This window comes from Muntiacus reevesi, chromosome 12, assembly GCF_963930625.1.
Source record: "Muntiacus reevesi chromosome 12, mMunRee1.1, whole genome shotgun sequence".
Lineage (NCBI taxonomy): Eukaryota > Metazoa > Chordata > Mammalia > Artiodactyla > Cervidae > Muntiacus > Muntiacus reevesi.
This window is the reverse complement of record NC_089260.1, coordinates 7,978,208-7,990,462: the sequence shown is the minus strand read 5'-3', so window position 1 is coordinate 7,990,462 and position 12,255 is coordinate 7,978,208. Positions and strand designations below refer to the sequence as shown.

At 37.4% G+C, this 12,255-nt stretch overlaps 1 protein-coding gene across 1 annotated transcript in view; it reads left to right on the top strand.

The window, feature by feature from the left end:
• Positions 1-11,360, top strand: part of TMEM64 (transmembrane protein 64) — a 29,305-nt gene extending 17,945 nt beyond the window's left edge. The window contains exon 3 of the mRNA XM_065903107.1: positions 9,039-11,360. Coding sequence (XP_065759179.1) covers positions 9,039-9,227 — 189 coding nt within the window. The 3' untranslated portion in view covers positions 9,228-11,360. The remainder of the gene's footprint in view (positions 1-9,038) is intronic.
• The last annotated feature ends 895 nt before the right edge of the window (positions 11,361-12,255 follow it).

The following is a 12,255-nucleotide window of genomic DNA, read 5'->3' as shown; positions in this document are numbered from 1 at the left end:
CCTTATGGCAGAAAGTGAAGAGGAACTAAAAAGCCTCTTGATAAAAGTGAAGGAGGAGAGTGAAAAAGTTGACTTGAAGCTCAACATTCAGAAAACTAAGATCTGGTCCCATCACTTCATGGGAAATAGATGGAGAAACAGTGGCTGACTTTATTTTTGGGGGCTCCAAAATCACTGCAGATGGTGGCTGCAGCCATGAAATTAAAAGACGCTTACTCCTTGGAAGGAAAGTTATGACCAACCTAGACAGCATATTAAAAAGCAGATATTACTTTGCCAACAAAGGTCCTTCTAGTCAAGGCTATGGTTTTTTCAGTGGTCATGCATGGATGTGAGAGTTGGACTGTGAAGAAAGCTGAGTGCCGAAGAATTGATGCTTTTGAACTGTGGTGTTGGAGAAGACTCTTGAGAGTCCCTTGGACTGCTAGAAGATCCCACCAGTCCATCCTGAAGGAGATCAGTCCTGGGTGTTCATTGGAAGGACTGATGCTGAAGCTGAAACTCCAGTCCTTTGGCCACCTCATGCGAAGAGTTGACTCATTGGAAAAGACCCTGATGCTGGGAAGGATAGGGGGCAGGAGGAGAAGGGGACGACAGAGGATGAGATGGTTGGATGGCATCACTGACTCGATGGGCATGAGTTTGAGTAAACTCCGGGAGTTGGTGATGGACAGGGAGGCCTGGCATGCTGCGATTCATGGGGTGGCAAAGAGTCAGACACCACTGAGCGACTGAACTGACTGACTGACTTAATACTCTGTTTCTAAAGGTAATTTTAATGAGATTTGATGAAGTTGGGTTTTTAATATTAGTTACTTTATATCTTTAAATTTTGAAGATACTGAACTTTTCTATTGAAATTTTTTAGATGATTATACTGGCAATATAAATTTCTTTCTAGTACAATTTGCTATGAACAGATTTTTTTAGAAACTATTTCTTTATATAAAGTAAAAATATTATTCTATTGTGAGTTTAAATAATATTTGTAAGTAGATTAGTACTACTATGCAAATTATAATGTAGTTTGAGGTACATATAATTTCATATAAGAGATTGATAAAAGAGGAAAATCCTGCTAGGTAGGCAGATTTATTCAGTGCCTTAAATTACATGCTGGAAGAGGTAAAACTTCATTTGCTTGTAATACATTTCACTCCTAGGATTACCAAAATATAAAATTATAATTTTTGGTCATTTAGTAAGATGGTGATGATGATGATAGCTAATATTTATTGAATGCTTTATATGCCACATGTTTAAGCTCATTTAATGCCTACCAAAAGCTTAGTTGGTATATACTTTCATTATCTATTACCATGAGCCGATTTTGTATTCAGTAATGTTACATTGGTAGCTTGAAATTGGTCATGACAGAGGATATTTACAGTTATGGAAATGGCAAGTGTTCTAAATCAAGTCTGCCATCTCTGATCCCTAAGATCAGAGGTGTGTGTTTACCAGCACACCATTAGATAGTAATTTGTGCAGGGGGTAGAATCAGGATTTGAACAAAGGCAGTTGGTTCTAGAGACCATGCTCGTAAGTCTACTGAGCAGACAATACCAGGTAGATAGCTGACTTAGTGATCTCCTGAACTGTGAGTTTTAATTTATACTGTTTTTGAATATATGGTATCACATTACAAATTTGCTGTTAGTGCTATTATTCTCAAGTTTTTGAGGCACTATATTGTTTCAAAAATACTATGATAAAGTTAGAGTTAATTTTCTTTGTGCTTATGCAGTACAAATTTAGTAAACAAAATGAGCCCAGGAATATTTACATTAAACTATAAATAAGCTTGTCAGAGAAGACTCGCTTTAACATAAATTTTGTAATATTTATGATATTCAGGAAATCAGCTTTTATTTTCCTTTACTGTTTTTTTTTCTTCACAGCTACATTTTCTAAAAGATAACCTGCTCTAGGTTTAGAGTGTTTGTTATAGTTGGTTTATTTTTATTAATGTAGCATGCTAATCACATATTAAACTTTCTATGTGTTATGTCAGTCAGTCAGTTCAGTTGCTCAGTCGTGTCTGACTCTTGGCAACTCCATGGACTGCAGCACACCAGGCCTCCCTGTCCATCACCAACTCCCGGAGCTTGCTCAAACTCACATCCATTGAATCGGTGATGCCATCCAACCATCTCATCCTCTGTCATCCTCTTCTCCTCCTGCCTTCAATCTTTCCTAGCATCAGGGTCTTTTCCAATGAGTCAGTCCTTTACATCAGGTGGCCCAAGTATTGGAGTTTCAGCTGCAGCATCAGTCCTTCCAATGAGTATTCAGAACTGATTTCCTTTAGGATTGACTGGATCTCCTTGCAGTCCAAGGGACTCTCAAGAGTCTTCTCCAACACCACAGTTCAAAAGCAGCAGTTCTTCGGTGCTCAGCTTTCTTTATAGTCCAACTATCAACATCCATACATGACCACTGGAAAAGCTGTAGCTTTGACTCGATGGACTTTTGTCAGCAAAGTAATGTCTCTGCTTTTTAATATGCTGTCTAGGCTGGTCAGAGCTTTTCTTCCAAGGAGCAAGCATCTTTTAATTTTATGGCTGCAGTCACCATCTGCAGTGCTTTTGGAGCCCAAAAAAATAGTCTGCCACTGTTTCCACTGTTTCCCCATCTATTTGCCATGAAGTGACCAGACCGGATGCCATGATCATAGTTTTTTTAATGTTGAGTTTTAAGCCAACATTTTCACTCTCCTCTTTCACTTTCATCAAGAGGCTCTTTAGTTCTTCGCTTTGTGCCATAAGGGTGGTGTCATCTCCATATCTGAGGTTATTGGCATTTCTCCCAGCAATCTTGATTCCAGCTTGTGCTTCATTCAGCCCACCATTTCATATGATGTACTCAGCATGTAAGTTAAATAAGCAGGGTGACAATATACAGCCTTGATCTACTGCTTTCCTAATTTGGAACCAGTCTGTTGTTCCATGTCTGGTTCTAACTGTTCCTTTTTGACCTGCGTAGAGATTTCTCAGGAGGCAGGTAAGGTGGTCTGGTATTCTGATTTCTTGAAGAATTTTCCACAGTTTGTTGCGATCTACACAGTCAAAGGCTTCAGTGTAATCAATAAAGCAGAAGTAGATGTTTTTCTGGAATTTTCTTGCATTTTTGATGACCCAATGGATGTTGGCAATTTGATCTCTGGTTCCTCTGCTTGAACATCTGGAGGTTCCCAGTTCATGTACTGTTGAAGCCTGGCTTGGAGAACTTTGAGCATTACTTTGCTAGCATGTGAGATGAATGCAATTGTGAGGTAGTTTGAACATTCTTTGACATTGCCCTTCTTTGGGATTGGAATGAAAAGTTACTTTTCCTGTCCTGTGGCCACTGCTGAGTTTTCCAGGTTTGCTGGCATATTGAGTGCAGCACTCTCACAGCCTCATCTTTTAGGATGTGAAATAGCTCAACTGGAATTCCATCGTCTCCAGTAGCTTTGTTCATAGTGATGCATCCTAAGACCCACTTGACTTTGCATTCCAGGATGTCTGGCTCTAGGTGAGGATCACACCATCATGATTATCTGGATCATGAAGATCTTTTTTGTATGGTTCTTTTATGTATTCTTGCCACCTCTTCTTAATGTCTTCTGCTTCCGTTAGGTCCATACCATTTCTGTCCTTTATTGTGCCCATCTGTGCATGAAATGTTCCCTGGGTTTCTCTAATTTTCTTGAAGAGATCTCTAATCTTTCTGATACTATTATTTTCCTCTGTTTCTTTGCACTCTTCATTTAAGGGGGTCTTATCTCTCCCTGCTATTATCTGGAACTCTGCATTCACTGGGATATCTTTCCCTTTCTCCTGTTGCTTTTCCTTCCCATATTTCCTCAGCAATTTGTAAAGCCTCCCCAGACAACCACTTTGCCTTCTTGCGTTTCTTTTTCTTTGGGGTGGTTTTGGATACTGCCTCCTATACAGTATCACCAACCTCTGTCTATAGTTCGTCAGGCACTCTGCCTACCAAATCTGATGCCTTGAATCTGTTCACTACCACCACTGTATAATCATGAGGGGTTTGATTTAGGTCATACTTGAATGGCCTAGTGGTTTTCCCTACTTTTCTTCAATTCAAGCCTGAATTTTGCAATAAAGAACTCATGATCTGAGCCACAGTCAGCTCCAGGTCCTGTTTTTGCTGACTGTATAGAGCCTCTGCATCTTTGGCTGCAAAAAACATACTTAGTCTGATTCTGATATTGACCATCTCATGATGTCCAGACGTAGAATGTAAAGTGTGTGTGCTGTGACCAGCAAGTTCTCTTCACAAGACTGCTTGCCTTTGTCCTACTTCATTTTGTACTCCACGGCCAACCTTAGCCTTGCCTGTTTCTCCGGATATGCCTTAACTTCATACTTTTGCATTCTAATCCCTTATGGTGAAAAGGACATCTTTTTTAGTGTTAATTCTAGCTATTGTAGGTGTTCATAGAACTGGTCAGCTTCAGCTTCTTCAGCCTCAGTGATTGGGGCACAGACTTTGATTGCTGTGATGTTGAATGGCTTGCCTTGGGAACAAACTGAGATCATTCTGTTGTTTTTGAAACTGTACCCCAGTACTGCATTTTGGACAATTTTGTTGACTATGAGGGCCACTCCATTTCTTCTAAGGAATTCCTGCTCACAGTAGTAGATATAATGGTCACCTGAATTAAATTTGCCCATGCCCCTCCATTTTAGTTCACTGATTCCGAAGTTGTGATGTTCACTCTTGCCATCTCCTACTTGACCATGTCCAGTTTACCCTAATTCATTGACCTAATGGGCTTCCCTGGTGGCTCAGATGGTAAAAAATCTGAGCACGTGACCCAGGCTTACTCCTTGGGTCAAGTAGGTCACCTTCAGAAGGGAATGTCTGCCTCCTCCAGGATTCTTGCCTGGGGACTCCCATGGACAGAGGGCTGGATGGGCTACAGCCCATGGGTCATAAAGCACTCCAGGTTCCTGTGCAGCACTGTTCCTTGTGGTGCTGGACTTGACTTTCACCACCAGACACGTTCACAGCTGAGCGCCGTTTCTGCTGTGGCTAGCCTCTTCAGTCTTTCTGGAGCTATTTCATTGCCCTTTACTCTTCCCAGTGGCATACTGGACACCTTCAAACCCGGGGAGCTCATCTTTCATCTCATATCTTTTTGTCTGTTTATGGGGTTCTCCTGGCAAGAGTACTGGAGTGGTTTGCTGTTTCCTGCTCCAGTGGACCATCAGGTAGAGCTCTTCACTGTCACCCGTCCATCCTGAGAGACCCCGCATGGCGTGGCGCGTGGCTTTATTGAGTTACGCAGGCCCCTTTGACATGACAGAGCTATGGTGCGTGAAGGGGTAAGTATCCTCAGGTTCCTCATCCTCGGTAGAAGTAAGCCACAAATTTGCCTCCCAGTATAGCCACCCAAGGCACCCAAAGGGAATCCAAAGTGTCCATACGTGAGAGCAGTACCACGTAGATGCTCAGAGGAGGGCCCAACTCTGTTGTACTGAAATCCACCACAGATCCCATGGTTTGTCAGCTTAGTCTTTTCCGTATATTTTTGTATGTATTCATCAACCAAAACCCAGTCCTGGGTAAATCTGAGTTTTGATCTGACTGCACCTGCTCTTTTGGGGAAGTAATGCATCCCAGCAGACTGGTGATATTTAATTCATGGTTGCAAGCCTTCAGCTGGTTTCCCAACACTGCTGTATACTCTGTTCCCTTTGTCTTCGCATTTCCCCATTTTCCTTGATGATATTTCAAACTTATCCACACTCCCCTCACAAATTTTTCCTCCTGCCCCAACTTCCTTCTTCATTCGCAACAGATTACCTTTCTTGCTTAACAGAAAAATCAAAAGCCTTCAAATGAGAAACCCCTCAATTTACAGCTACGAAATCTCCTAACCTTATGTTCTGCTTATACTCGCATCCTGCTTTTCAGTTAACAGTGGAAGAAATCACTTTCTGTGTGTCTTCTTGTATAAGGCTGTCTTTCTACTTCTGTTTGATTCTTTTGTTTTAGTAGGGAAACTTGGTAAAAAGTTTTTGTTTTGTATTATTTTAACACTTCACTGGGCTGTTGGGAAGAGTCAATACAAATTTCCAAACCCTGGGCTCCAGAAAGGCATCTGGAGAAAATCCCATGTAAAGATGTAGCCAACTCATCCTTGCGGGGAACCTGGAAAACTTTTTCACTAGTTCTAAAATTACTTACTATGGCCTTGCCAAATCCTTCCCTCAAGCTTTTATCACTAAACTCTAAATCAGATACACTTTCCAGGTCTCATCTTAGCAAGCTAAGACTCTTGACTATGCTTTTTAAAAGCATTTTCTTCTCTTAACTTCTTTGATACCACTATCTTGAGCTTTTTCACTGTTTTCCTGGCTCATTTATCAGTACCTCCTCCTTTCACTCCTAACTTGGTCCTCTTCAAGACTCTAGCCAAAGCGTTTCAGTCTCACTCTGAAAACTTTTCTTCTTGGAAAATGCAGTTACTGTGGTGGCTACTGTTTATTATTAAGGACATTGTGCGGGTCCCTGATACGCATCTTCAGCTTAGTCTTCTTTCCATACCTTTAGACCCATTCACTAAATTGCTTCGTATATCTAATTGGCACTTCAAATTCACCGTATCCAGAGCAGAACTTAGCATCTCATACACACCCTCCTCCAACTAGGTAGCTAACATTATTCCATCTCTTTTGTGGTATTAGCATCCACATAGTATCAGACTTAGTGTTCAATAAGTAAAACTTATATTTTTCAGAGAGATAACATGTTAGAGAACAAAGATAAGATTTAAAGGCCTACGTTTAAAATAACTGATTTGAAGGGAACTCTTCTCCAGTGTTGCTGGCAATGTAAATCACAACCACTGTGGAGAACAACATGCATGCTAAGTCACTTCCATCATGTCTGCCTCTTTGTGACCCTATGGACCATGGCCCACCAGGCCGCTCTGTCCGTGGGATTCTCCAGGCAAGAATACTGGAGTGGGTTGCCATGCCCTCCTCCAGGGGATCTTCCTGACGCAGAGGTTAAACTCAAATCTCTTAACGTCTCCTGCATTGGCAGGCAAGTTCTTTACCACTAGCGCCATCTGGAAAGCCCAGAAAACAGTATAGAGGTTTCTTAAAAAACTTAAAACAACCACATGCTCTAGCAATCCCATTCCTGGCCGTATGTACAGAGAAAACCATAATCCAAAAGTATACATGCACCCCATTCAGTGCAGCACTCTTTACAATAGCCAAGACGTGGAAGCAGCCCAGATGTCCATTGACAGAGGGTTGGATATAGAAAATGTGGTACATATATACCTTGAAGTATTAATCAGCCATACAAAGAATGAAATCATGCTGTGTGCAACAACATAAGTGGACCTAGAGATGATCATACTAAGTGAAGTAAGTCAGAGACAAATATATATTACTCATATGTGGAATTTAATTTTTTTAAAAAGATAGAAATAAACTTATTTACAAAACAGAAGCAGACTTACAGACATTGAAAGCAAGCTTACAGTTAGAAAAGAGGAAATGAGTAGGGGATAAATCAGGAGCTTGGGATGAATACACAAACAAACAAGAAAAGTAGATAACCAACAAGACCTATGGTACAGCATGGAAAACTCTACTCAGTCTTGTATGATAACCTATGTGAGAAAAGAATCTAAAGAAGAATGAATACACACCTGAAACTAATGCAACACTGTAAATCAACTATAATCAAAATATTTTAAAAAATTTTAAATAAGGATGAAAAATTATCTTTGTCTCCTATAGCATAAAAAATAAGATAAAATAACTACTTTGCTTAGAATTGTATTAATGGATACTCACTTAATGTACATGCCTTGTACAAGTTCCAGGTTCCCTTATCTCCTTAACCTACCTCACCATCAGTGTGAGGTAGGTCACCACCTTCCCCCTCCACCGTCAACATTTGTACCTGGAGTATTTTGCCCATAAAAATATAGATAGGCTTAATTGAAGCAGTATTGTATTTCAGGATCACTATGCTTAGAGCAGTTTTTTAAAGCATGCTGAAACATTAGACAACATCTACTGAGAATATTTTGCTCCAAACCCTGAAGAACTGCTTTACAAATGAACTGTGGAATAAATACTATGTAGAAGATGTAGACTCCTTAAACAGTCATTGTGCTGAATTGTGTGCAGAATGTTTTAAGTACAGAGGGAGCGCCGCTTCTGCACAGTGGGAGAAGCCCACATGGTTTAAAGGAGCTTACTTGAATCAGATCACTAAGTCAGCAGGTGAACTGAGGCTAGAGCCTGTAATGCTTTTTCTACTCCTTTTACTGGAATTTTCCCCCTTACCATGTTCGTGTATTTTTATTTTGAAAAATGTAGACAATTTCATGTTCACAGTCTCTTGTTAGTTTCTTTTAAAGCTTATTGGCATTTCATTTTTCAAGTGTTTTAATATTTTTAATTTCAGCTGCACCAGGTAGGTCATTTGCAAATGGTAGTGTTTCTAAGTCAACTTAAAAATACCTACAGACATTTATAGTTTTGCACAGAAGTAATACTACATTAATTACATTAACAAAGTTTAGCCAACTTTATCTCTATTGTAGAAATATTTTTTTTTATTCCTTGAAGGAAACCTTTGGATACAAAGAAAGAAGCTTGACATGTATCAAACAAGCATCATTTAATATGGACTAAAAGGGACATATGCTTGCTTTGTGTTAACCTGACACTGTGTTATAAACACCCTGTAGATTTTGGCCCTCCACACCCAAGACAAAAGAAGGAGTAAATGACACCTTTGTGTAAACTATTTAAAAATATTACCTTACTGTATTTGAAAACTGTCCAGTTTGAAACATTTCTGATGATAATTATTGGCTTAGAAATAAATGTTCTGCCTTTTTACTATGTAAAACATTATTAACTGTCATGTTTTATTTTTATTCACAGATTATTATAAATATCCTGTTTGAAACATTTCTAAGCCAATATTTATTGGCTTAGAAGTTCTCCCCTTTTACTACGTGTTAACTGTAATTTTTTTTTCATCCACAGATTATTATAAGTATAGGCCTCATGTTTTATGTAGTTCATCGAGCCCAAGTGGAATTGAATGCAGCTATCGTAGCTTGCGAAATGGAACTGAAAAGCTCTCTGGTCAAAGGCAGTCAGCCAAACATCAGTGGCTCTCCTTTCTTCAAGAGGACCCTGATATTTTCTGGAGATGGAGTCAATGTTGTGTGATTCTAATGAAATGTGCGATTGTCAAGAGCCTAGTGTGCTGTCCGAGATCTGGCAGTTCTCTTACTCGTGGGCAGAGATGCGAGTTTTAATTGTATTATGGCACACACACACACAAAGAGACACGCGCACACAAATGACTAGTTTTTAAATTGCACATTTTTTAAAAACAGGAATCATTTTCTGGATATGTAAGTGTAAATGTAGATGCAATTTCGGCTGCAGTTCTTTATCATTTATTATGCCCTTAGTGGCCTATAAGTCTGCACTTTAGGTTTTGTTTTTGTTTTTTTTTCATTATTTTCTTTATGAGTACTTATGAACAGAAAAATAATCCAAATATTTTTCTGCTTAGTGTCTTTATTTATAAAGACTATGAATAGCTGTATGTGTCTTTCCTGCTTATAAAGATGAGTAAACGTATACAATTTTAATGTATAATATTATCGGATGCTCTTTGCTTTCGTAGTGTTCCCAGAAAGGATAGATGATGTCTTGTTTTTTTTTCTTTAATGTTTTAGTTGGAACCAATTTGCTTTCCTTTTCCTTGCTAGTTAGAAAATAGACATGAACTTTTTGTTTAAATGTATTTTTCCAAGGATCAAATTGTTACACCTATACACACAAGTTTAAATCCTACATTGTGGGACTGAAGTGCTCTTAAGATACCTTTTTTATTTTTGCTGTGTAATATGCAAAGCAAAAGGGAAGTTACTTAATGCGTAGTGGCTCAAGTTAGAGCTTGTGATCTAATTTCACGTCATCGGCTTTAGCCTCCTTAGGTCTTCCATCAAAGGGCTGTCCTGTTACAGTCTTACTGAAAATTTTATTAAAATAAACTTCTTTTCTTTTTGTGTTCATTATTAGGCTTTGAAATAAAGATGTTATTCCTTTAAAGTGGTGGGCTTGCAATCACTGAAGATGTCACTCTGGTGGCCTTGTTTGATCAAAATGCCTATCTAAAAAATTAAGCTTTAAAATCAGGTTTATAATTCTGTTGAAGTACACATATATTTGTCCCCATAGTCTTCAGCTTTAAAACTGTAAGTAGTGTTAACTTGATGCCCAGATTTGTATTATATATTTGCCCTACTATAGAGTAGGCGTATTTTGTTTGTTTTTTGCTACTTGTTTTCCTCTGATAAGACTCAGGAATTCTGAAATGTGAAATTAAGTCTCAGTTCTTTTTCCTGTAGAATGAATTGAGTGTATTTATTAATAGTACTTATGTGTATAGAATATAATAATTTGGTATATGATTCATATGACATTCATTTATCACCTTATATTTTTAAAGTAGCTTAATTGTGATCTTAATGATTAGTTCATTTTACAGTGGAGATTATCGATATGAATGCAGATTTTCTGGTAGGTATCTGTTTTTTTAGCTATGAAGGTGCCACCTTATCAGAGACCTCCCATTTGCCTTTTCATTAGGGTAAATTCTTTGCCCTGATTTACTAAAGTGCAAAAGAATTATTTAGAAGCAATTATTTTAATTTTATGCTAAGGATGCATTTAATCATTTTAGTATATAAATTTTTGCCCTGTTGCAGGTATAGTTATTTCCCTTTCCTTCATAATGTATAAGTTTTCTCACCTTTGAATAACAGTGAAGTTTGTTTTTATGTCTATACCAAGTTCTTCTTGGTATAATCCAGATGACTTTGTAGGGACCTGGGTCTATAGCAGTCAACTGACCTACAAATCTTTCCTTCTTTTATTGATAGTAAAATACCATTGAAATGTTATTCTTTTTTAAATCCTAATTACTTGTTTAGTTTCTTTAATAATTAACCTAATAAACAATGATTTGATTTATTCTTGTCTAACTTGAAAATATTTATCTTGTGCTTTCTGTTTGTTTAGTTTTTTTATAAAGAAATTAATAATTTAAGATCACTACTTTCATACACTTGTATTACACTCCATGTATTTTGAAGTGCATTTACTTACTTTGGCGTTTTGTAACTTGAATAATTTTGCCAAATGAAAACCTTTTGGTAGTTTGTCATGAGTTTTTCCAACTGTTGCATTTTGCTTAGTACTTAAATATGTAAAGGTAAAAGAGACGTAATTTTTCTATATTCTGCCAACATGATTTTATATAATAAAATCATCCATTTTTACTTAAAATAGTATGGATTTACTATTTTTAAAACATTAATCTAAAACTTCAGCTTTCCTTTTGTTCATCATTTCCAGCCTCCACATAAACTGCTATCCCTTATAGTCATGCTATTTGACAGCTGCATTTGGTTGCTGGTTTTTTATTAATATATGTGCTGTCTATACATTGTACAAAACATGCTGTATTGTACAAAAAGTGTACAGTGTTATATTCATTCCATTTTAACTCCACATGCCAGATTTATGGCAGCAACAAATTTCTATGGGATCCTTTTTATGTTGCCCTAATATCGCCTCCAGTCATAGAGTATATATTAATATATATATTATATGTTGGATTTCTTAAATATATATATTTACATATATATATAAATTATATATATATTGGATTTTTTTATTTCTCAAATCATTTAAGTACAGTTAAAGTTGCTTTATACATATTTTTAAAAGCATGCAATACAGTTATTTCAAACCTTTTGAAAGATATGTGCTGTTTTTAATTCTTTGGACCATTTTCTTAGTTTTCCACATTTTATGATTTATTATTAATGATTTTGTTTACTCTTTGCCAAGTTTTGTCTCATGAATTATTTTTAAACAGCAGCACACCCCCTTTTAAAAACATGTACATAATAATTTAACTAAATGTTTTCATGTCCATTTTCATTTGATCATGTGATTTGTGAAATACATTGAAATCTGTACTTTGGTTTGTGAAAATATTAGAACCAAATCTCTGTCATTAGAATGTATATTTTGAGTTTATGTTCAGAAGTGAGTTTGTGGATTTGTTCAGAGCCAGCCATACTCTTCTTGTATGTACTTTGTAACCAGTTGCAAACCTTTCTAAGAAGACTTTCCCATGGTAGGATCAAGCTTATGACTATGAAGCATTTCCTTC